The sequence below is a fragment of the Euleptes europaea genome, chromosome 12, assembly GCF_029931775.1.
Source record: "Euleptes europaea isolate rEulEur1 chromosome 12, rEulEur1.hap1, whole genome shotgun sequence".
Lineage (NCBI taxonomy): Eukaryota > Metazoa > Chordata > Lepidosauria > Squamata > Sphaerodactylidae > Euleptes > Euleptes europaea.
The window spans coordinates 55,036,336-55,062,011 of NC_079323.1; the positions used below are offsets into that span (position 1 = coordinate 55,036,336).

A 25,676-nucleotide genomic window follows, 5' to 3' on the forward strand; every position below is an offset into this window, starting at 1 on the left:
CCGTTCCTTCACAGTTTCCCCAAAGCAAACCAACAACCTCCCCAGCAGGACAAAACTTGTTACCTCTATGGAAGAAGCAAATAGCAGTTTTGATGCTGTGGGGAAAAGTCAATTGCATGCTCCTTTATCATCAAGAGCAAGGGTCTTTGTGTGAAGGAAGAGGATGAGAGATAGAGATGGGGAAAGGTGCTATCATTTCCCCAACCAGAGCAAAGGTATGTGTGTTTATGTGTGCCTCCTTCTCCCTTAGCATGAAATAAAGAGGAGAGAAGCTGCTACTGTAGCTTTAAGGAAAGAAAGTGATTACAGCGGCACTGAGCAGCCTTTTCCTTTATGCTTTCAGTTTCAGAGAACTCAACCATAATTAAACAAAAATTTTGAGAAAAACTTCTCTACCTGAATTAAAAGACAAATAGTAACACAGATTTTACTTGTTGCAATAATTAGCATTAATCCAGTAATCCAGTATTAAAAGCAAAGGCTCATTTTTTTGTTGGGTGTGTTACCTGAGACCTGATCTGGGCAGCTTTCTTTGGATCCACCATCCGGACATGCTCGAAGTGTTTGATTGTGTGCTGCCTGTCTTTTTGCTCAGCACGAACATATTTCTTCAGCATGTTAAACACATGCCGAGGCTGTGGAGAGGGAGAAAAAAAATACACTACATGTATAATTCAGAGAGTTCAAAGCACAATGTTATAGACTGTAAGAGTTAGAGATACCTCCATATCCTACTCTCAGATTTGAGTGTTAAGAACTGGGATTTTTACTGTGTGTGTGTGTTCGGTGTCGTCAAGTCGCTTCCAACTCATGATGACCCTATGAATCTAAGTCTTCCAAAATGTCCTATCTTTGACAGCCTTGCTCAGATCTTGCAAATTAAGGGCTGTGGCTTCCTTTATTGAGCCCATCCATCTATGGATGTATACTAGAAGGATACTAAGTTCTTCAAAGCACAGGCACAATAGTATCTATGAAAGCTATTTTTAAAATGGTTCAAGGAAACAAGACTGAATTTATTAGAATTTATTGTGTGCATTTTTTCAGCAGGCTTTTGTTTTTTGAGGAAAAAAACACGCTTAAAATGGATTAAAAACCAGAAAGATATTGCTAGCTCAAGGACTGAGCTTAGTGGTAGATTACATGCTTTACATATAGCAAGTCACAGATTTAATTCTTAGCACCTGCAGGAAGCAGGGACAAAGAATCTCTGGCCATGAGATACCGGAGAACTGCTGTGAGCGAGAACAAACCAACCAATGGTCTTTCAGTCTATAGAAATGTCATACAGTTCTTTGCGGGGTGGATGGGAGAAACAGCACGGTCAGTAACAGAGCATATGTTTTGTATGCAGAAAGCCCCAGGTTCAGTCCCTGGTATCTTCAATTAAAAGGTGGCAAGACTGAGAAAGGCCTTTGTCCAAGGATACCACACTGTCAAATGGTCTGACTTTGTGTGAGGCTTCACGTGTTTATTTATATACTTACTTCATTTATACCCCATCTTCCTTCCCAAATGGGAATCAAAGTGGCTCACATAATTCCCCCTGTTTTCCAAGTCAGTGGCCGGGGGAGCTATACTAGGTTTTTTGTATGGAATTAGTGATTCAAGGCACTGGTTTATGTAATACAGCTACTGTAATGAAGCTTCATGCTGCAGCTGTTATCATACAGTGTGCCATTTCTGTGGAGTGACACCACATGGTTGAAGCAATTTTGTTCTGCACCAGTGCAAGGGTTTGTACTGGCATGGAGAAAACTCACCCTGACAATCTGGTAAGCCATGTGGTATATGGATGTGACTTATTATCATTTTGCTACACTAAATGATGCAACAGAGAAAGTTCTGTGCCTCAATGCTTCAGCAAATTTTCTGCTACCAACAAACAAACAGCTCTGGATGTTTTTCGGAAAAGCAGCTTCGCAGTTAATGCTGTGTCACAATGAACAGGAAAAAAAACTTCAATTAATCATAAGCTACACACACAGCTTTGTGTAACATGGGCTTCTCTGAGTTTCCTGTAAGGAACACTACTCTATGGAAGGAAATGATCATTTATTTGCCTCAGCAAAAAAAGAAGAAGAGAGAAATACCTATGAGATTATATGTCTGTGGCATGACCTACATTGACTATAGTTGGAGCTATTCAAGTACATGTCCTCTAGCATTTTCATATGTCCAGGTTGCTCCACAGAAGTGTCCCTCTTGAAAATAACTGCTTAGCTCTTTTGGACCATATAGCTGTAACTTTTTAAAATTTCAGTCTTAACTATTTCTTTTTCTTTTCTAACACATTAGTTCCAACTACTGCATAAATGCTGCTGTTCTTTCTTCTTGGGACAAGAGCTCTTCAATGTCCTGAGCTTCAAGGAAGGAAGAGCCTGGTGCTGCTTCGCCTCCGATGGTACAAGGGCAGTTGGAGGCTCCTGCTTAGAATCTCTGACACCCTGTATCCATTTCTATTATGACTGAACCCCAGAATCTGCAACCCAGTGGTTCTTTAACCCACTACCTCACACCAAATACATATAGTCATCAACCAGCTCCTTAATGTTAGGTTTGATCATTAGAAGACAGCTTGAGCCCCCAAGTCTTCACAATCTGTGATACTCAAGCACTGATGCAGTGAAAAAGCACTCTCAGTTAAGTATGATGATAAGAATGGCAAAAGCCATTGCAAACAGAAAGAAGGGGCTGCCTAAACTACTAAAATTCCAAACCATTGAAGAGATGTCAAGAGCAAATATATTACTATATTAATGGTCTTAAAATATGTTCCTCAGAGCACTCATAATGTCTACCTGTTATTTTGAAAGTGAACAACTTTTTAAAAGTTATGCAATTCAGAAATGTAGTTAAATAAATAATATTAATTAAACTACAAAAAATCTTTACAACATCATACTGAGGAATAATCAAGTTGGAAAGAGTCATAAAGTAGCTTGCACAATTTATTCGCATGGAATAAATAAGATTACCATGGAGGATTTTCCATTTGCTGTTTTTAACATTTTGCATGCTAATTCTCAATCAAACTCAAGGTGTTGGAGAAAGGAGATAATCAAGTGTGAAAGCTTCTTTGCATTTATGATTACTAAAGTGAGACAAAAAATACCACAGACTTCTTTAAAAGCAACAAGCTAAATGATCTAGTTCAGTTTTGTCAGGCCTGTTAATTTAGGTATAATTTTGAGGGCAGTGATGGTATACAGTAAATCCATCAGCCAAGACCTTTGTGAGCCCCTCCCCCCCAACACTATGTACTATTATACCTTATTGATCATCTTTGTCTTTTGGGCTGACACCATACTGCCCTGGTTAGCCAGCTGTTTGTTCCCGAGTTGTGAATTTGTAGCTGTACTTAGGCCAGGAGTACTATTAGAGCTTGCAAGCTACTGCTTTTTTAGCACCACCTATAGTGTACTGTTTTAAATTTAGTTTTAAAGTTATATATTATTCAGTGTATTGAATAATACCCGCCCATGGCTCAGGGCGGGTAACAGCAATTTAAAATACACTGAATAATACATAACTTAAAAACTAAATTTTAAAACAGTACACTATAGGCACAAATTCAAACTTCGGGAGCAAACAGCTGGCTAACCAGGGCGGTATGGTGTCAGCCCAAAAGACAAAGATGATCAATAACGCATAACAGTGCATAGTGTGTATGTGTGTGGAAGGGGGGGGGCTCACACACACAATACTACTTTCAATGATGTTGCTATTCTTTTTCTTTAAAATCCTTGTCACTGATATGAATGTATATATAATTAGATGTGTTTTAGCAATACTGTTTGTTCTATATTAACTTTGCATTTGATCAAGAAATACTCTAAGGGCCTCTGATACAGAACAGTCCAGAAATTTAATAAATAAAATTATACTGTGTCTGGCATGGGTACCCGACACAGGCATAGAACCACTAACAATGGGGGCACCAGCTTAATTTCCCAAGGCAGTTCAGAACACCATTGTTAGTGCCACAAATCGTAACACTATGACATCTTTTCAAAAGTGGTAAATAATTATTACGTCAAAGCAAAAATGGTACGATGAAATACACTGCTAAATTACTGTCTGAGTAATTTCATAAACCATTAAGCTCTCTCCTGCTGGAAGATATGATCCTAGAAAAATAGAACGGACAGTGCTTACATATGACCAAACTGGGAAGGCAATTAGCAATTCAAAGTCCTAAGATAGCACAGGATATTTCTGTGGGAAAAAACCACGACCCCGTTTCATTTCTACTGGGTTTACCCAGTGATGAGATCACCCAAGTACAACATACATAAGAGTGCTATTGTCTTATTTTTCAATTACTAAGGAAAGTATTTCTATTCTGTTATTAATTTTTATTCCTACCAAAATCCCAAAGCAAAAGATAACATGAAGTATCAAAGCAGACCTATTCTTTACAAGGCAGGCAGGAAACAACAAAGGCGTCTTACGGCATCTTACAGACTAGCAGATTTTTAATGTGGATCCTTCAATAGCATTGCCAGAATGTATATAGGGACAAAGTTGGCAGATAAGTTTGCTACAAGGTCAATTCTCTGTGTTTATGTCTGTTATGCAGCTTGCTATTGCTGCTAATTATCTGTCTTAGGTTACAGGCTGTCTATAAGCAAGAAGAGGCCTAGAGACAGAAGCATTCCAATATACTTACAATTATCTACTATTCATCCTGAACAATATAATCATACTGCTCTCTGACAATGGGATAAAAGACATCACCTGCCACCAATGTACTTCTAACAAGGACAAACAGACAAGTTTGTATTCAAAAGAACACGCACACAAATTTGACATAAAAATGGCAACATTTTTAAAAAATAGTGCAAGAAAAGTTCGATTTTCTGGTCCCTTTTGCTGCCAACATGAAAGTCACCACCATTCTTTAAAACAAAACAAAACAAAGCTAAAGGAAACACTTCAGCATACCGGGAGGGAACTGATGGAGTGGTCCAAGGAGAGGGTACAGGCATGCTCTAGCAAAAGTAAAATGGTTTCCAGTTAGCACACTTCCCTACATCACTACTGGAGTCTGAATAGCCACTCAACTTGCATAAGGGGTGTGTGGATAGATGGACTGCAAAGATCCCTGGAGCAAATGGACATTGGCAGTGGTAACTAACATCTGGACTGTAGGATGCTCATAAGGGCTCACTGGCCAAAATAATGGGCCTGTAGGGACGCCAATCCACATGACAGATCCATCCCCCATGGTGATGTGTGATGGGTCAATACTTCAGTTGTGTTGGGAGACCAGGTGGACTTCCTTAGGGTCCTTCCCGCGTGGGAATCAAACCAAGAGACTTGAGTATAGTGCTCCCTGTCTGTCTGCACGTTTCTCCGCCCTGTTCCATATGGCTCATGTGGTCAGCAATGTGACTGGGGATGCTCTATGATGCCTTATCCCTGTGTGCCCAGTTGAGTGAGTGGTTAGAGAATGCCTCCCGAGTATGGGAGGTGTGGGTTTTAGTCCAGCCTCTTCTTCCTATTTGGCTGCTGCTTGGCCTGTTTTGGGGCAACAAATATGCATTGCCTTCTCCCTTACTGAGAATCAAACCCTTGCCACTTGTTTGCCACATGGGTATCTTTCCCCAGTGAATGATCAGCGGTGTGGGGGGAATGCCAAGGTTGCCTTTGGTGAAAGTGCAGCTGCTTGTTTCCATGTTGCTCTCCCAGTGTCTGCATTCCTTTTTCCTGGCAAAAGGTTGGTGATCCTGTGTCCCATCTTGGCTGAAATCCATACCATTGGTGGGAGAAGTCCTGTCTGGTCCACTATGTTTGCTTGGTACTGGGTGAGATATGGGAGCATGTGCATCCACCTATCAAAAGGGGACTCAGTCTGTAGAACTGGAATAAGTTAACTCCGGGAGTCCCGCCACTCATGCCACCAGCATCCAGTGATTGGCTGTATTCAGGACACACCACTCTATGACTGGTGGATGTTAGAGGGGTTGTTATGCATTCTGGTGTGTTCCCTATGTAGTTAATGCCTTGCCAAGGAGTATTTGTGTCTCATTTCTCCTCTGGACAATGGCTATAGGATGTCAACTAGTGAGGCACTGTCAGTGGTGGGGTCTTAGGATGGGGCTGTAAACTACCACTCCCTGCGCTTGTTAGTAAGGTGATCAGAGTCAATTTCATTGTCTGTTTCTCTAGCTATTCCTAAGAAAAGCTATGACTGCAGTTTTGGGTTTTCTGAGATTTCACCATCAGATTATAGGTAATTTAGTATGTCATAAAGAGTCTGGTCTTGTACAAATACAGAGATAGATGGACAGACAACTTTGCATCTCTTAGTCTTTGGAACTGATGACTACAGTACCTTAAAGCAATTATTAAGTAAGTATAGTTATGGAACAAATATTGGTTTTAACATTGAATATGGGGTTTACAAGCATTAAATGTTTTCCCTGTTCAAGATACATCACTTGTGTGTATGGGGGGAGGGTGGGGGAGCCCAAACTATAGAAAAGAAAGCATTACTCATGTTCACCAGAAGGGGCTGTCTGAGCTCTTTAAAATAATTTCCTATGCCCTCAAAAAAACAAAAAAGGACAATATTTTCACCGATCTTTAGTTATCTGTCAGAAGACAATATTTGCAATTCCAATTTTTATTGTATAAATGTAGTTAATTATTAACTCATGAATGCTGAAGGCTACCCTAAATTATTGAATACCAGGTGAAAAATTACTAGCCAGTGTCACCTCAAACATTTCAAAACCATCTCATTATAAGGAGAATGCTACATTATGCAATCAAAACCTTTAAGTGATTAGTTAGCAGGTTTATTTAATTATGGGAAGGGCAACAATTTAATGGTTCACTTACAGAGGAAGTGGAAGTGTGAAGAATACATCCATCCATCCGTGTAATTAACTGTAGATGGCACAGGCTGATAAACTGCAAAATTCAACTACCTCCACAGAATCTTAATTCTCTCCAGATTACATTCTAAATTTAACAGTGTTAATATTTCCCCCTAGAATGTGCTAATGTTTATGTAGCTCTGCATATTCTTTTATATGTCAATTTAAGGTTTATATGTCTTTTGAATATGCATTATACACCTAAGCGCATTACTTCTTTCTGACATCACAAAACCTTTTTTCTTCTGATTAATTTTGTGCTGCTGTGATTTGCTTGTAACACTGGCAGGTCACACCTTGTGACACTTCTAGCACAGTTATAGGAATGCACAAATTGTTGGTTAGACCACTAATTTGATTTTTACTGAATGCCAATCAACTGTAACTGTCACTATTGCTCCAAAATGTGGCAGTTCAAATTAGAACTGTCAAAGTGCTAACTAGTGTAACCAGGGTTTCACTAGTAGAGTAGTATACGATGTGCCTTAATCCTTCAAACAGTCCAATTATCCTCCCATTCTGCATCTTTCCCCATATTTATTCTTTGTAATTTCCATCAGTTCATTATTACCTGAATATACAGAATCAAAACACTGGCTTACTTGGCAAGTAGGGCAGGATGTAATCACTTGGGAACAGAATTGTACTCTGCTGAAATCAAGAATTAGAATGGATTGCTAGAAGGGCTAAAGACAGCTATACCTGGAATAAGATCTGGTTGACCCCATGGTCAAAAAGTTCCTTTTCAAGCTGTTTGTGGCAAAAGATAAGATCTTGTAGGAATGATACATTATATAACTTAGTTTGGGCTTCTCCACAAGGTAGTTATAATATTATGATCCCCCCCATCACTTTCTCTTTGTTTTAAGACTAGCCGATCACGAGTTCCAGTGAAAATTTCCTTTAACGCTGCCAATTTGCTCACCTCAATACTTTGGACTTCCACCTAATTTCCATTTAAACTACCTGGACCGTTTTGACAATCCTAAACTCAGGAAAGTCTTTACGCAAGCTAGGGCTGATTCATTGCCTTCAGCGATCCTCCGTGGCAGATTGCTGAAAACGCCTTACGCTAAAAGAGTCTGCAGATGTGGCACAGGATGTCCTGATGCCTTGTCTCATATTCTTTTGGACTGCCATCTTTATGATTCCCCAAGAGGAAACCTCATAAAACCTATAGTTTTGAACTTCTCCTCAAATAATACGAAAATACTTTACAAACTATTAGCTGATAAGGATCCTGAGATAATCGAAAACGTGGCAAAATTTCTGACGATAGTAGTCAACCAATGGGAATCTAGTCGAAAGTAGAATCACAACATTAAGGAATGATTTATATTAATTTTATTTTACTCTAACTTTTATCCTTTTATATTCTGCAGATTGTACTATGCCAATAAAGGTATTTAAAAATTTTTTTAAAAAATATTTCTCTTTGTTTTTGAATTTGTAAGATTGTCACTGACATTATAAACTGCAATAGTAAGTATATATCTGCAAAATGGTATCCTACAATTAGCTGTTAGTATTGTAAAGCTTTGAGGAGTTGATAAATACTACATAGTACACTCCTCCCAATACTTTTTCAAGTGCTTTCAGTGAGGCAGACAGCTTTTCCTCAAAAGTAAAAATTGTTGCCTAATATGTCTGTTGTAGTTTGGCACACATTCACCCAATATTGCAACTGGTCTTCAGGTTTTGTTGCCACAATGTATTCTCCTCTACATTTTTGCTGGTTCTGCATGTCTTCTGAGGCTGAGTAGTGATTGCTCAAATGTGAATGATCCCAGATTGGTAGTTACATTTTCTCTGCTGCTTCATGCTATTGTGAGCGGGAACTGCCCAGTTCACTTTTTGCCATATATATCTATAGATATGCAACCCAGCATTCCTGAGTACAATTTTCTAAAATCTGTGTGTAAGTTCTAGAAAGTAACATACCAAGAACAGAACTGAGTCATGAGATATCACAACCAAACTGAAATTAGCCATAAGGAAAAGAAAATACACAACCAAGGGAAGTTACTGTGTGGTACACACTGAATCTTGGACAGTACTCCAGCAATATCCCAGGTGTTCATAGAATGCACTTACCTTGTGCCAAGTCCCAATTTTATTTATTTATATTTAATTATGAGAGCCAGTGTGGTATGGTGATAGTCTGCCTTTCTCACAAGGACTCAAGGTGGATTACACATAGTGAACAAGTACAATCACAAAAAATGGGGCATTCAATAACCAATGAATTAGCATTTTAGAACTCCGGAACCACTAGAAAGAACTGAACCACAGCCTAAGTATTCACATGACACATTAAGCAGTACAGAAATTACATAAATATAATCCTACTTACAATAAGCTAAACAAAGAAGTATAGCCCAAAATCCTTAATCCAAGCAAGTTTGTAAAACCATTTTCTGGAGTGCAACTGCATTAGGTTAAGGTCCCCTGTGCAAGCACCGGGTCTTTCCTGACCCATGGGCAAACTTTGTTTATGGAGTGGTTTGCCAGTGCCTTCCCCAGTCATCTTCCCTTTACCCCCAGCAAGCTGGGTACTCATTTGACCGACCTCGGAAGGATGGAAGGCTGAGTCAACCTTGAGCCGGCTACCTGAAACAGACTTCCGTCGGGATCAAACTCAGGTCGTGAGCAGAGCTTTTGACTGCAGTACTGCAGCTTTACCACTCTGCGCCACGGGGCTCCCTGAACAGAAAAGCCCTCTTGAATAGTTCAGTTTTACATAGTTTGTGGAAGGCCAGGTGAGTGGGAGCTTTCCTGACCTCCTCAGGAAGGCCATTCCACAAGACAGGAGGAGCCTTGTTGATTTTGCCCATTTGCTGGTTGACAGCTGCAGAAGCCCCTGCTGACTTGAGTGAAGTTGTCATGGAGGAGCATAGGGAGAGAGGCAGTCCCACAAATAAGAGGGGTGAAGGCCATGAGGTGCTTTATATGTGATAGCCAATGATTTAATCTGAGCCTGGTAACAAATGGGCAAAGGAGCGACTGCAGAATGGGAGTAATATATGTGCTCTGTCTAGTTCCTGTTAATAGCCAAGCTGTGGCATTCTGGACCAGCTGGAGATTTTGAGCTGATTTTGAGGGGAAACCAATCTACAATGCATTACAGTAGCCTAGCCCTGATGTTACTGTGGCATGGATCTAGAAGCCAGGTTAGCCGTATCAAGGTAAGGGGCCATTTTAAGAGTAGTCTGAGTTGGTAGAAAGCCTGTTTCGCAGTTGCATTAACCGTCTTCTCCAGTAATAAAGCTGGATCCAGTGTGACCTCAAGGCTTTTAAATGAGTCAGCAAGGGTCAGTTGACCTCCATCAAAAGTGGGGAGAACAATGACCTTTAAGACCTCCTCCTTCCCAGTCAGCATTACCTCTGTCTTTTTAGGGCTTGTTTTCAATTTGTTCTCTTTTAACCAGTTAACCACTGCAGCCAACAAACCCAGAGGGATTTTATTTCCAGATAATAACATGCACAGGATTGAGGGCCATATCTATTCCTACTACAATTAAGATTCTGCTTACCCTGGGAGGAACAGACTGCAGGGCTGTGACATAGTTTTCTAGAGCAACACGCCGACGGTCATTGAGCATGGCTTCAACTCGTGCCATATGTGTCTCCACTAGCTGCTGTCTCTCATTTGCAGCTTGTTGCTCCAGTGATTCCACTTTCTCTTGGAAACGCTATTGCAGAAGGGGGGAAAAATATAAGCAAGCAAATGAGAATTAAATTAGCAGACACCATAAATTAGCTGTGAACATAAAATGAACTATATTTAAGATGACTTTCTCTTACACAGACTTAATTGAGAGTTTGTTGGCATTTTGTTTTGTGTTTTATTTTAAACCACATAGTGCCAACTTTTCCTATGGTCCTTTTTCAAAGCATGTCAGAAACTAACCTTTCTGCAGATCACTGAGGTTGTGTCAAAGGGGTCAAGGAAGACCTAATGAAGTGAATTAGTTTTAACTTCAATCTCAGGTTTCATCAACATAAAATGATTTGAATGTGTCTGACCAAGGAAAGGAAAGGAAATCCATGAGAGTATCTTGTGCTTAACATTTTTTAAAAAAAGGTTCAGTCCTTGCAGTATTTTCTTTAATATTAATTTTCATTTTTTTAAAATCTAACCCATCTTTCTCCCTCCTGGAAATTAGGGTTTCAGAAGAATTGTTGATAATTTTCTTGTCTGTAGTCAGTTAATTCACAAATCACAACTCAGATATCCAACAGGAACATATCTGCACTTGTAGTGGTGGGCTAGGTGGCTCATATGTGATGTCAGTTGTGGTACAGTACAGAGAGCCAGTGGTTAATGTCAGACTCCAGTTCAAATCCCCTGTGGGATTTGAAGCTTGCTGGGGGACCTTGGCCGAGTCACACACTCAGCCTAACCTAACTCACAGGGTTTCTGTAAAGATAAAATGGAGGAGAGGAAAATTATGTACGCCAGTTAGGGTTCCCAATGAAGAGGAAGTGGGGTTATACATGAACTAAAGAAATCATCAACTATATATTACCATCTATCACATTTTTATCATGTCACTTAAAGAGCATAGGGTGGTATACATGGTTCTTCCCTGACTGACTGTAGCTCTCACAAACAGAGATGTGAATAACCTTCAGTACCATCCATCAGGTAATTATTAGAACGAGGACCTACAGACCAGCAAGCGTCTGCGTTGAGGCATCATTTCAGTAACTTCTCTCCCTCCAAATATTCACAGGATAAATCATATGAGCAGGGGGTTTGTGTGACTGATCATGGTTCACAATCACAAATCTTTGAGCTGTACAGTTAAGAACAGGGGAGCATGTCCATAGAGGAGTTGACAGTAGCTGTGGATATACATGAACAGGGATAAATCTGTGTCACAGATGCAAGACGTGTGGACGGAATATTCTGCAGCCTACAGAGGAAAATACATGCGCATTTCTAGGTGTACACTAGAAATTAGGGGTTGGATCTTATTACTCTCTTCTGGTAAGTCTTCCTTCAAGGGAATAAAGACTTCTTCCAATGTAGAATAATTTTTCTGGTGGAGAGAGGCTTCCTTAGATGCAGAAAAGTCTTTGTTGGAGGAAATCCTTCTATGTTGAATGAAGGTCTGGTGAAACGGAGTCATAGGATTCAACTCAATGTGTGCATGCACATACAATGGAGTTACTGGATCAAGATTTCACTGTTTAAAAAAGGAGTTAAATGTGACTAAACACACACTAATGTTGGGGGAATTTCTCATCCAGAAACTATCTTCCAAGTTCAGTGACTATTGTAGTGATGCTAGAATGCCTCAGACACATGGAACTCCAGAATCACATTTTATATACCAAGACAATAAGGCACATTTGAGCAAAACATTCAGCTTCCAGCAGTAAATCCTGCAAGATACTGCAGCAGCAATATTGCAGCAAGATATAGCAGCAATGCAATTCTATCAGAGCACACTATTATTAAGGACAATCAGCCTTGTGAAAATACTTGTAATCTTGGAGGGGGGGGAACTGAAACCAGATTCCTGCCACTGTTGTATAACTTTCTCTACAACCCTGACTGCTGTGAAAAAGGCCTACCAAAAACGTGAGCATAAGGAACTACCAAAACTCAAAGTACTAAATACTGAGATAGACATGCAGTGACCAGCTTGTGATATTATACTGTATAACATCTGCATAACTTAGTTACTAGACAGTGGCTGTATTCAGACAGTCCCTTTGACTTGTCTGCTTTCCCCCCACTCGCATGCTCTGCTAAGGCTGAAGAACTAACTGCCACTTTGTGTGATGTCTAATCTGGGTACATTAAGAAATTGTTGTTTGTTGTTGCCCGCAATTCTCATTTCTGGGCAAAACTCAAAAGTGCGATGTGTTGAAGTATGCATAACAGGTTGTGGTTAGTTCGCAACTAGAGTTTTTACGTATCAGCATAGTGCATGAGGAAAGAGGGAGAACCAAACAAACCCCAGTTGCCTGGTTTACTCATGACCAGAATGCAGTCAACATGTAAAATAATAACGACTACTTCCAAGTGGTGATGATTCCTTGGTGCAGACTTACTTGCCTCTGCCTTCACACTGGGCACTCTCTGCCCTTTCCCTTCTGCCCCCCTCCCCCACCAGCACCAATAGGTATCATCTACAGCTTGATACTGTCATGACGCTGTAGAAATACAGCAACTACAAATATTCAAAAAAGTTCACCTGTGACAAGGGTGAGCCCAATAAGGTATTTAGGGGGGAAAGGTGCTAGTTTGGGCGCAGAAATTAGAAAATCCAGTTTCCTGCTCACACAATCTTTCAAGAAGGACTGTACCAAAGCAGGTTAGGGAATGTTGCCAAAAACAGAGGGAAATTTGGAAAGTGGACATTTGCACGTCATCACTTGGTTTTTTTTAAAATCTACTTTGGAAAGCAAGACAGAGCAAAATATCTGTGTGGAAGCAGACAGTAATAATACTTCAGAATTCTCAAAGTGCCCTAAAAACTTCCCATAGATTTTGTTTTATGTTACAATCCTAATTATCCTTTACCTGGATGACAGCCTTTTTATCAGCCTTTGGTAAATTCTTTGCTTCATGTTCTGCTTCCTCCCATTCCCTCATGACCTGCCCAAACAAACAGAAAATGAGGACATTTTATTATAATTATATGTTGCCTTGAGAGGTTTGCTGGGAATGGGCAGAGATTTAAAAAATACAATGAATCTGACAAGTCTTTAAATTTATTATATTTTTTATTGATTTTGATATGAAAAAGCTATGAAAAGTGGTGCTTGGTTTTTTGTTTGGTCATCACAATTTTGTGAAGTAGGCTAGACTGACAAATCATCAATGGCTCAACTAAACTGAGCTGAGATTTGAAAACCACTTTCCATACCCCCTGCTCTGCCACCACACAGTATGTTGGTTACTCTCTGAAAACCTGAATCTAAGAAAATAATCAAACTGCATATGCATAGGTACTTAGAAAATAATTTGGAGATGGTTCTAATGAACATATTGTACCATTGGATGTGCTTTAATTCAATTTTCAGTGATGAGGATTTCACACTGAGATCTGAACTCACAATGACAAATAAGAAAAATGATGGGAGTACTGAAACTTTTACCCCACCATCAGGGTGGATTTAATTTAAATCAAATTGATTTAAATCACGAGTCAGTAAGACGAGATTTAAATCATGTTTTTCTACATAAATAATCATTCTTGCTAATATAATCTTAATATTTACAACCAGATGAAGGTTTCATTTTTAGAATAACTTTTCAGATCAGTTTTTTAGTTGTATCAAAAATTATTGATGTGGTTATACTATTAGAAATACATAGATGGATAATAATGAAATTATTGCGAGGTGAACTATCTCCAGTTCAATAGGTTAATCATTCATATTTGGAAAACTTTTCTGCTGTACTTTATTGGAAGGAGAAAAATAATCATTACTTTAATTATAATAATAGAACAATCTTCTATTCATAGAACTGCTTGAAACTTAGCACTTAAGAGGTAAAGGGTTGATTCAATGTACATAGATTTGCAAAAGAGCAATGAGATTAAGGTCTTTTTCTCAATTCTGTGTGTTTATCTTATAACATTTTGCTGTGAAGAAGAGGCACGTTATCTCTGCAGACACAAATTCACAGTTTTGAGAACTGCAAAACCAAGCATCTGTGATATCTTCTAGAGAGAAAACTCCCCAAAATAATCTTACAGAAACCTCTGTCATTGTGAATAAATTAATGGGATTAATTTACCAAAAAATTTAAACATTGCATGAATATACAGCCTCCTGCTACGTAATTAAAATCTAAGCCTTATTTCATGGATAACCTTTGGACTATAACAGAGGTTCCCAAACTGTGCTCCGTGGAGCACTTGGTGCTCCGCGAAACATCTCCTAGTGCTCCATGAAGAGTCTGGAAAGAAGAATACTATTGCCATTTGGTTTAGAATATAGGTTATAGGTGAAAATCAGTGCTCTGTGATGAATTTGTCTCCTGAAAAGTGCTCCATGACTCAAAAAGTTTGGGAACCTCTGGACTATAATGTATCTTAAATAGAAAGCTATCTTTAGATAGATTTTTCCTCAAAAAGAATTTTATTTTTTTTTAAATCTGATTTAAATTTAAAAAACCCGATTTAAATAAAAAATCTGGCTTTTATTATTTTTAAAAAATCATTGATTTTTATTTACTCTGTTTACCATTAACCTTATGAATTATGCATATTCATTTTTGTAATCTGTTCTGCATCACAAAACGTTCTGATAAAACAGCCTTTGGAGCAGGGAAGGAATAAAAACTGGAAACAGCATGAATACCTGATGCAGGATACAGTGAGCAGATCCTGCTAAAAATCAAAGTTCAAGGATTGTCTCAAAGCTCCATGGAACCATACATTAAGAAATTAACTTCCCCATGCCCAAGAGTCTATATTTTAAGACTAAATCTATGCCATCAATGCAGCCATCCTGTCAATGGTCCCTCCACATTTTCCTTTTTCTAAAGCTTATATTAAGTATTTAAGCAATGGTCTAAATCCTTTCCTTATCAATCTTCACTATGACATTGATATTCCTCTAGCAGTTTTACTTTACAGGGCTTCCTGTTTTTGTTGGTTTTTTATAAGCATAATCCTTTACCAAACAATGAATTTTTGTCTTGAAAACCTACCTTCAAATTTAAAATCAAAGGCATTTGGCTGACACACATTGTGGAAGCCAGCTTTACTGCCAGGGTGATATGGCAATATTTCACTTCAGCAAGTTTTCTCACTCTGCTATCTCCTCTAACCTTTAAGAACGATTAAGGTGCGAGTATAAAGTGACAGCTCACATGGCTGGTCAGAGGACATGTAAATTTGGAGACCAGGAGTTCAGCTCTGGTGCAGGGATGATAAATGCTTTGTGGAGCCTGAACTGCATAATTATCTTTAAAAATAAAACACCATGTAGTACCAGCCCAAGCTTTTGCCGACAGTAAAATCTGAAAGGTCTATTAATACTAACTCGACAGAAAGACGCATCTGTTTTTACCAGACACCATCATTAATCAGTGCTACAAAACAATATACAACAATATACAACTCCACTCCTCAATATAAAACAATATACAACTCCACTTCCTTTTTCCAAGCAGCAGCAGCTTAGAGAAATTAAATGTACTTTAAAAAAAATCCTTAGTATCTCTCAGAAAAAACATGATAGGTGCATGAAGAAATAACACTCCAATGAAATAATATTCATAGAAAATGAGCCACAATGCTATCATATTGTTGATTATAAAGTTATTCTCCTTCAATGAAAATTCAAAGCTATCAGAGCCACACAGATTTGTGGCATTTCAAAGACTTGGCTGCTTCATGCCGTGAAAATGACAACTTTTGGACGGAGTAAAAATAAGTAAGTCATTTCAAAGTCATACAGTCCTCAGAATTCAGGACACACAGCACGATATAGATGTGTGGGGAGACAGAAAGGTTGGAGAAGGGGAATAATAAAAATGATATAATTCACTATAAAGAAAATTCTAAATTACACCAATCCCATTAGAGTTCAGGATTATATATGGAGGGTACATTAAACACAACTACCTTAGAATCATCATCGATACTACTTTAGACAATTTAAGAGAAAAGGCATATGGAGAAGGTCAAGAATACGGCTGTTCTTAAAACAAATGTGCAAGCGTCAGTATAGATATACAGCAACACACCAGTCCATTTTTCTTGACACCCAGGGCTAATACTTCAAACTCCTGGCAGCACTGCTATAGCCAGTGATTAGGGGGCGTTTGCTTTTTCCTGTCATCACCTCCCAGACCTGTACAGTCACCAGTTGAGTCCAAGGTGAATACCTGAGAAGCTGACTCCATAGAAGAAAGAACAACTGGTCAATAGATGGGAATAGCATAGAGCAGGTCAAGTCGTTTAAATATCTAGGCGTAACATTCCAGGCAAATGGCCTCCGAGCAGAGCATCATAGACAGGTAGCATTAACCGCTGAGAGATCCACCTATAATATATTAAAATTCTTCAGGACGAAAGGATCCTTTTGCATTCCAGCAGCTCTAAAACTCTTCCAGGCTAAATCAATTAGCCAAATGCTATATGGCACAATCTTAGGCTCAGCTAAATCCAGTTATACACCTCTGGAGAAGGTACAGTCCAAATTCCTTCGGGTGATTTTACAAGTCCCCCGCCTTGTTTCAAATTCTTGGGTTCGCCTGGAAACAGGCATGCTAAAAATAGAGGCAAAAATTACTCTAGCCTCAATTTTCCTTTGGTTAAAGGCCCATGAGGCATCAGAGGGATTTTTACCACTGCTCAGTTTGGACAATTATAGATCCAGATGGTGGACATAGTCTGTAAAAAAAATGGAGAGTCTTGGTTTTGCACCTCAATCCCTCTTAGAGCTTAAAAAAGAGCAAGCTAAGCTCCTGGTTAGACAAAAGATCTTTGATACAGAAAGACAAACAGAGCTTATGAGTTCCCCAGCTTACTTGGCTCCTATTAGCACACGCTATCATTTAGCGCCAGCCGAATATCTGTCTGCTATTGAGCTAAATAAGCAAAGGAGAGCCTTAACCCTGGCTAGAGGGTCGGCCCTGCCCTCAGCAATCCTGGAGGGAAAGTACAAGAAGTTAGCAAGATCTGAGTGGGCATGCCCTTGCGGGTCAGGTGAAATGGAAAGCACTAGTCATGCTCTATTTAGATGTATCTTCTATGAGGGAATTCGTCAGAAGCTAATTCTACCTCTCATTAGCACAATGGAAGCCAGTTCAGAGGAAGAGAAAATTTAATTCCTCTTATGGGAGAAAGACTCTCAGCGATCTTTGCAAGTAGCTAAGTACTGCTCTGCAGCTATTAAAATCCGCTCGGAGAAGGGTATTACTGACTTTTAATTGATATGTGCCTATGTGAACGAGGTGATTTTAATTGATATAATTTTATCTGTATTTGTATATAGAGATTTTTATTATGTAATCGGTTTTACTGAAAAGGTTTGTATTTTATCCGGCTATTGCCGTAATAATAAAATCACTGAGAAGCTGGCAGTGCCACTGAGCCTTGGTGTGTCTCATCTATTCCCCCACATTTTGTCTGCTAGAACACCAATATCTTTACTTAAAATATTGTTATAGTTCATGGGTAGGAAACATTTTTTGGTACAAGTGCTGAATAAAACATGATGTCTACTTGTAATCATATTTTCTCCAGCACTTAAGCCAAAAAACGTTTCCTGCCCATGAACTATATCAGTGTTTTAATATAACTGCAAAGGATATAGATGCCCTGACCTGGATGGCCCAGGCTAGCCTGATCTCGTCAGATCTCAGAAGCTAAGCAGGGTCAGCCCTGGTTAGTATTTGGATGGGAGACCACCAAAGAAGTCCAGGGTTGCTATACAGAGGACGGCACTGGCAAAGAACCTCTGTTCGTCTCTTGCCATGAAAACCCCAAAAAGGGGTCGCCATAAGTCGGCTGCGACTTGACGGCACTTTACACACACACACACACACACACACACAAAGGATATAGATACTATATCTCCCTCCATAGTCACTGCAACTCCTGTCTTGTGAAGCCGCAAATTGTGTCAGGCCAGAAAGACAATTGTCTAGAAGAGTTTGTATTAGACTAGGGTGACCTGGATGGCCCAGGCTAGCCTAATAGCATCAGATCTCAGAAGCTAAGCAGGGTCAGCCCTGGTTAGTATTTGGATGGGAGACCACCCAGGAATACCAGGGTTGCTGTGCAGAGGAAGGAACTGGAAAACCACCTCTGTTAGTCTCTTGCCATGAAAACCCTAAAAGGGGTCGCCATAAGTCGGCTGCGACTTGAAGGCGCTTTACACACACAGGGAGCTACAAAGCAGGGAGACTTTCTTGTCCCAAAAACAGAAGACTGGGAATTTGAGAGAAAAACAGAGCATGCAATGAAATACTCCAAAAAGAATTAAATATCTCCTGTGAAAGTATGTTTTAGTGATATGGGTCAGCAATAGGGCTGCGCTTATCAGTAAACCTGAGCCTAAAATAAAGCAGAAAATCACCATTTCAGCTTATTTTCGGCTTGGGTTTACCGGACAAAAAAACCTCACTTGAATCAGCCGAGCAGAATAGGCGATTCCCAGAAAAAGCCAAAGTTTGCAATATTTCTCTATGGGGGGTGGTGACCCTTCCAGACCCCATAAAATCAGACCCCCTTACCCAATCTTCACTAAACTTTGGGGGTCATGCAATGAGAGTCCCTTCAAGCTACACTGTGAATTTGGGGGCTCTACCTCCAAAAATGCCCCCCAGGAGCGTAAAAGAATCCCCATAAATGGGCCCAAATTTTTCCAGTAAACCTGGAAATAAGCCAAATTTACCAGTATGGGTATTTGGCTTATTTTGAGTTTACCAGAAAAAATCGGGTCCAATAAACCTGAATATATATATATATTTTTGCACAGCCCTAGTCAGCAACATCTGAAAGGAGCCAATCCTCTTTCCTCTGTTCAAAAGTCTTCAAATGATTCCACTCTGAAAACCTCAGACAGATCTGTGTTTAATAGATTCTGGAACAACAGAAGTTCTGGAATGTTGGGATTATGGCAAGTCTTAGTAGCAAGCAGTATGTAATGAAAATATTTCTATCCTGCCTTTCTATATTAAATAAAGATAGCTAAGAGATGAGATGTGAATTCAATACCATTGATAGATGAAGTATTACATAATCTGAAAGTGGCAACTGGCTGTTTTTTTATTATTATTATTATTTATTTCACATTTTTAGCAAAAAGGCCAAAAATCTCACACTTCCTCTAAAAACAGCACAGGAACAAGTTGAAGGTGGAAAAAGGGCCTTCTTCAGAATTTAAGAACGTAAGAAAGGCCCTACTGGATCAGACCAAGGCCCATCAAGTCCAGCAGTCTGTTCACACAGTGGCCAACTAGGTGCCTCTAGGAAGCCCACAAACAAGACGACTGCAGGAGCATTATCCTGCCTGTATTCCACAGCACCCAATATAATAGGCATGCTCCTCTGATACTAGAGAGAATAGGTATGCAGCATGACTAGTATCCATTTTAACTAATAGCCATGAATACCCCTTTCCTCCATGAATATGTCTACTTCCCTCTTAAAGCCTTCCAAGTTGGCAGCCATCACCACATCCTGGGGCTGGGAGTTCCACAATTTAACTATGTATTGTGTGAAAAAATACTTCCTTTTATCTGTTTTGAATCTCTCACCCTCCAGCTTCAACAGATGACCTCACGTTCTAGTATTATGGGAGAGGGAGAAAAACCTCTCCCTGTCCACTCTCTCCAAACCATGCATAATTTTATAGATCTCTCATGTCACCCCTTTAGCTGCCTTCTTTCCAAGCTAAACAGCCCTAAGCGTCTTAACAGCTCCCCATAGGACAGTTGCTCTAGTCCCCTAATCATTTTGGTTGCTCTTTTCTGCACCTTCTCAAGCTCTGTAATATCTTTTTTTAGGTGCGGTGACTAGAACTGTACACAGTATTCCAAGTGTGGTCTCACCTTAGATTTGTACAAGGGCAGTATGATATCAGCAGTTTTATTCTCTATTCCTCGTCTAATTATGGCCAGCATGGAATTTGCCTTTTTTACAGCAGCTGCACACTGGGTTGACATCTTCATTGAGCTATCCGCTACCACCCCAAGATCCCTTTCTTGATCTGTCGCTGCCAGCACAGATCCCCTCAGTGTATATGTAAAGTTGGGATTTTTTGCCCCAATATGCATCACTTTACACTTGCTCACATTGAATCTCATTTGCCATTTTAATGCCCATTCTTCCAGTATGTAGAGATCCTTCTGGAGCTCTTCACAGTCCAATTTTGTTTTAACCACCCTAAATAATTTGGTGTCATATGCAAACTTGGCTACTTCACTGTTTAACCCCAACTCCAGGTCATTGATGAACAGGTTGAAAAGCACCAGTCCCAACACAGATCACTGAGGGACCCCACTGCTCACATCCCGCCATTGTGAGAACTGACCATTGATTCCTACTCTCTGCTTCCTATTTTTCAGCCAGCTCTCAAGACATAAAAGGACTTGTCCTCTTATCCCATGACTATGAAGTTTGCTTAGTAGTCTTTGGTGGGGGACTTTGTCAAAAGCTTTTTGGAAATCCAAATACACAATGTCCACAGGCTCATTCCTGTCCACATGCTTATTGACACTTCCAAAAAACTCTAATAGGTTAGTGAGACAGGACCTACCCTTACAGAAGCCATGTTGGGTTTTGCTCGGCAGACCCTGCCCTTCTATAAGCTTGACAATTCTATCTTTAATAATGCTTTCCATCAGTTTACCCGGAATAGACGTTAAGCTAACTGGTCTGTAATTTCCTGGGTCCCCCCTGGAACCTTTTTTATAAATGGGTGTTACATTGGCCATTCTCCAGTCTTCTGGTACAGAGGCTGATCGAAGGGACATATTACATGTCTTTGTTAGTTCAGCAATTTCCCATTTGAGTTCTTGAAGAACTCTAGGATGAATATTGTCTGGTCCCTGTGATTTGTTAGTTTGCAGTTTATCTAGACATTCTAGGACTTCCTGCCTTGTTACCACTATCCTCATTCTCCCCTCTCCAAAATCTCTGTTCAGGAGAAGGAATCTGCCCTGTATCTTCAACAGTGAAGACAGATGAGAAGAATTCATTTAGTTTTTCAGAAATCGCTTTATCCTCCCTTAGAGTTCCTTTACTCCCATTGTCATCCAATGGTCCAACCGCTTCCCTAGCTGGTTTCCTACTCCTAATATACTTAAAGGATTTCTTATTGTTTGTTTTGATGCGTTTAGCAATATGCCCCTCAGAATCTTTTTTTTGTTTTGTTTTTTGCATCTCTAATTATCTGCTTGCATTTCCTTTGTGCAAGTTTGTGTTTGCTCCTGTTCACCTCATTTGAGCAAACCTTCCAGTCTCTGAAGGAAGACTTTTTTTCTCTAATTGCTTCCTTCACCTTACCCGTTAGCCATGGTGGTGACCTCTTGGACTTATTACTACCTTTCCTGACCTGAGTTATACAATCTAGTTGAGCCTCTAGTAATGTGGAATTGAGTAACCCCCAAGCCTTTTCCGGAGATTTAACCCTCCTAACTGTTCCTTTCAACTTCCTCTTTATTAGTTTTCTCATTTGAGAGAAGTTCCCTCTTTTAAAGTCAAAGGTAATTGTGTGAGATTTCCCAGTCTCTTTCCCACTTACATATAAACTAAATCTGATGCAATTGTGATCACTATTGCCAACTGGCTCAACTACATCCACATCCCGCACCAAGTCACTGGCAGAACCACAGAGTATTAAATCCAGGATCGCCACCCCTCTAGTTGGGTCTATGACCAACTGTTCGAGGGCACAGTCATTTAGGATGTCTAAAAATTTTATCTCTTTGGCTTGACTGGAGCATACATTTATCCAATCAATATGAGGGAAGTTGAAGTCTCCCATTACTACTACTTCATTACCTTTACATGCTTCCTAATTTCATTCTCCAGCTCAAGATCACCCGGAGCCATTTGGTCAGGGGGGCGATAGAATGTCCCCAGTACTAAATCACCTTTGGGGCTCGGAATCGTCACCCATAAGGATTTTGTGGACGAGTCTGCCCTTTTTATGGTCTCTAGCTTATTAGACACTATGCCTTCCTTGATATATATAGCAACACCCCCTCCAATAAGCCCTTCCCTGTCATTTCTATACAGTTTGTAACCAGGGATCCCAATGGTTCTCTCCCCTCTACCAGGTTTCTGTAATGCTCACTATATCTATGTTTTCTCTTAAAACCATGCACTCTAACTCCCCCATGTTTGCTTGGAGGCTTCTAGCATTAGCATAGAAACATCTCCACACTGTTTCTCTCTTTCGTCTTGTCTGGCAAGTGCCTTTGGGCATCTTTAAGTGGCTATCCAGCATTTCTCCCCCCCCCTTCCATGTCCAAGTAATAATAAACAAAGGATCTGTTTGGTACAAATGCTTATCTTGTGTCACAGCTTTTCAAATAAAACATTTGCAGTCATTTCAAACAATCTGTAGCATCACAGAAAACTAAGGGGGAGGGATGAGAAATTAAGGAAGCAGAAAATCCATGTGTCTTCTCCCTTATCTTCTCATCTCTTATAAGATTGGTTTACCAAAAACAAAAACAAAAAAACATTTTGTAGCTCACCTGAGACATTCTTTCACGGTGCTTGGCTTCAAGCATCTCTTTTGCTTTTAGGAAATGGGAATGTTCATTCTCATCACCAGGTGTCTCCAAGTATTTGTCAACAGCATCAGGGGTGCTGGGCGCTGTGGTGGGAACTAGGGGTTGGTGGTTATGGAAAAAATAAAGAGAAAAACGATCATTTAAATGTGAAGGATAACTGCATTTGTACCTTTTCAATACAGTACAATCATTTACAGCAATCAGATGTTAGAAGGCTACATAAGATGTTACTTTGTAAAGAAAGGATTTACAGTGTTGGCAGAAGAAATGTGCACACCGATAAAGATTTTGCCCAACAAAGAATGCATGCACAAACTGAAGATATTCTAGACTATACAGAATACATAAGAGAGAGTAGTTTAAAACACACACACACACACACACACTTTATTTTAAAAAACAACCTGTGCACCAGCAGCACAGAGGCACATATTTTAAAAACATTTTCAGAGGCAATTTAACTCTTCTGCAGTACTACCCAAGGGACTATGTTACAATCTCTACTTCTGATTTCTATTTACCTAAGTTTCAAACAATGACTAAAAACATTTTATATTTTCCTGACTAATAAATACATCCATTGATCCTTTTACATCAGATATGGAAGAGATTAGTCTATTTCATTCAGAGGCTGGAGAAGCAATGTACTTGAAAACAGCAACATTATGTTCTACAGGACAGAAGCTTGAACTGCCAAACAAGGACTATACACTTTTGCTTCACCATTAATGAGCTATGTGAATTCATAAACTCTGCAAACTCGAACCATTTTTGCTAATTATTGTGGATCTGAAACATAAACAATTCTAAGTTGTGTTGCAAAATAATGACAAGCAGATTTGGAAAGTGACATTGTTATGTGTATGCATACAGACATGCAAAGCTCTGAATTTAAAAAAAAAATCAGCTGTAAACCACATTTAACCCCTCTTTATAGAAGTTCTAGTTTTCAGATGAATTTTGCCAGATGTCAAGAACAATGAAATGCATTTCTGAAGATAATAGTTCAGTAGATCTGCCCATGCAATATTGTATATGCAAAAACTTTAATTACACAAAAGTGGCAGTAGGAAACACAACCCAGCAGGAGTATCTTATATATGCATACATGACATAGCCAGAGAAAACCTATGTGAGGAAAAATGAAGCCTACAAAATAGCACAAAGGACTCTCGCGATTGCAAATATTTGAAAGCAGCATCACCTTTTTATTTTGTGTGAAAATTCTCCTAAAGACAACAATATATTTAAAGGCCAAACATTTTAGTTCACAGGATGACAATCCATTGTTTAAAATTGGGCTAAATATATCTGCCACTGTCTAAATGACAATTTCCAGAAGAGTTCATAGCAGCAATAGCAGCTTTCCACTGCTGCAATGGTGGAACTGGTAGCCACTGCTAAATCTAGACAAGGACTCAGGTGTTATATCAGTTACTCTTAATGAAAAGGTTACAGGGTTACCTGTTAAGACTCACAACTAGTTTCATTTCAGTCTATGTTAGGGAACAACAACAATGCTAATTGAACTAGTGGGATTATACCCACACAAGCTTCTGAAGTAGGATCCAACAGTAGCCAATTTCTGTGTGTCGCATGAAGCAGTTCACATCAATCTGAGGCACAACCAATTTATGCTGTTAATATCCCAACAAAACAGTAGTAGACCTGCTGCTAAGGGCCATTCCAGATCTCCTTCCCAAAAATAAGATTGCTGATCTGCTGGGAGAGAGCAGAGATGGCTGTTATCAGAGAAGCATATGTGTTGCAGGAGTACCCCATTTTGCCAGCTCTCAGACAACAAAGGTTTCATATACGGTTGGCAAGCCCATTAGTTGGCCAGTCAATTATCAATTGTCTATTTGACCACAGTTAAGTATTATTTTTAAAATATATGAACATAAACAAAAGCCATGAACTCTTAAAAACTTCCCCTCCAGGATTCTGTAAAACCTAGGGGGGGGGGGGCGGGTTACAACTTTGTCACCTTTCAACTGATGTTCCACATAAGGCATTTCCTGGAACACATTCAGTCTTCACCAGTCTGGATAATCCACCCCCCCACGCACACACACACCTTAGAACGGACTGATTGATTTACACCTACCCTGTGGGTGGTCTGGTCCACCAAATATTCAATTTTGTATGTAGAAGCTTAACTTTTTATTTCATTCGGGTATCTTTTGAAAGGCAGTAATGAATATTGCTGCAGTACTTACAAGCAGGCCCTGACCTGGATGGCCCAGGCTAGCCTGATCTCGTCAGATCTCAGAAGCTAAGCAGGGTTAGCCCTGGTTAGTATTTGGATGGGAGACCACCAAGGAATCCCAGGGTTGCTGCGCAGAGGAAGGCAGTGGAAAACCACCTCTGTTAGTCTCTTGCCATGAAAACCCAAAAAAAGGGGTTGCCATAAGTCGGCTGCGACTTGACGGCACATTACACACACACACACACACACACACACACACACGCTTACAAGCAGACTCAGCAGTAACCAAAGTTCTTCCTACTGGCTACCTGCTATAATGCCCTAACCTGGACAGCCCAGGCTAGCCTGA

The 25,676-nt window shown here is 39.7% G+C and overlaps 1 protein-coding gene across 5 annotated transcripts in view; it reads right to left on the reverse strand.

Annotated features, from left to right (window-relative positions):
• The window catches only part of APP (amyloid beta precursor protein), a 126,166-nt gene that overhangs the window by 31,039 nt on the left and 69,451 nt on the right, over nucleotides 1-25,676 (reverse strand). For 4 of the 5 annotated variants that reach the window (XM_056858469.1, XM_056858468.1, XM_056858466.1 and 1 more), the window contains 4 exons: nucleotides 23,080-23,213; nucleotides 13,426-13,500; nucleotides 10,421-10,579; nucleotides 507-635 (listed from right to left, as the gene is read on the reverse strand). In XM_056858469.1, the coding sequence (XP_056714447.1) occupies nucleotides 507-635; nucleotides 10,421-10,579; nucleotides 13,426-13,500; nucleotides 23,080-23,213 (497 nt within the window). The remainder of the gene's footprint in view (nucleotides 1-506; nucleotides 636-10,420; nucleotides 10,580-13,425; nucleotides 13,501-23,079; nucleotides 23,214-25,676) is intronic. The other variant, XM_056858467.1, reaches the window with a different exon arrangement.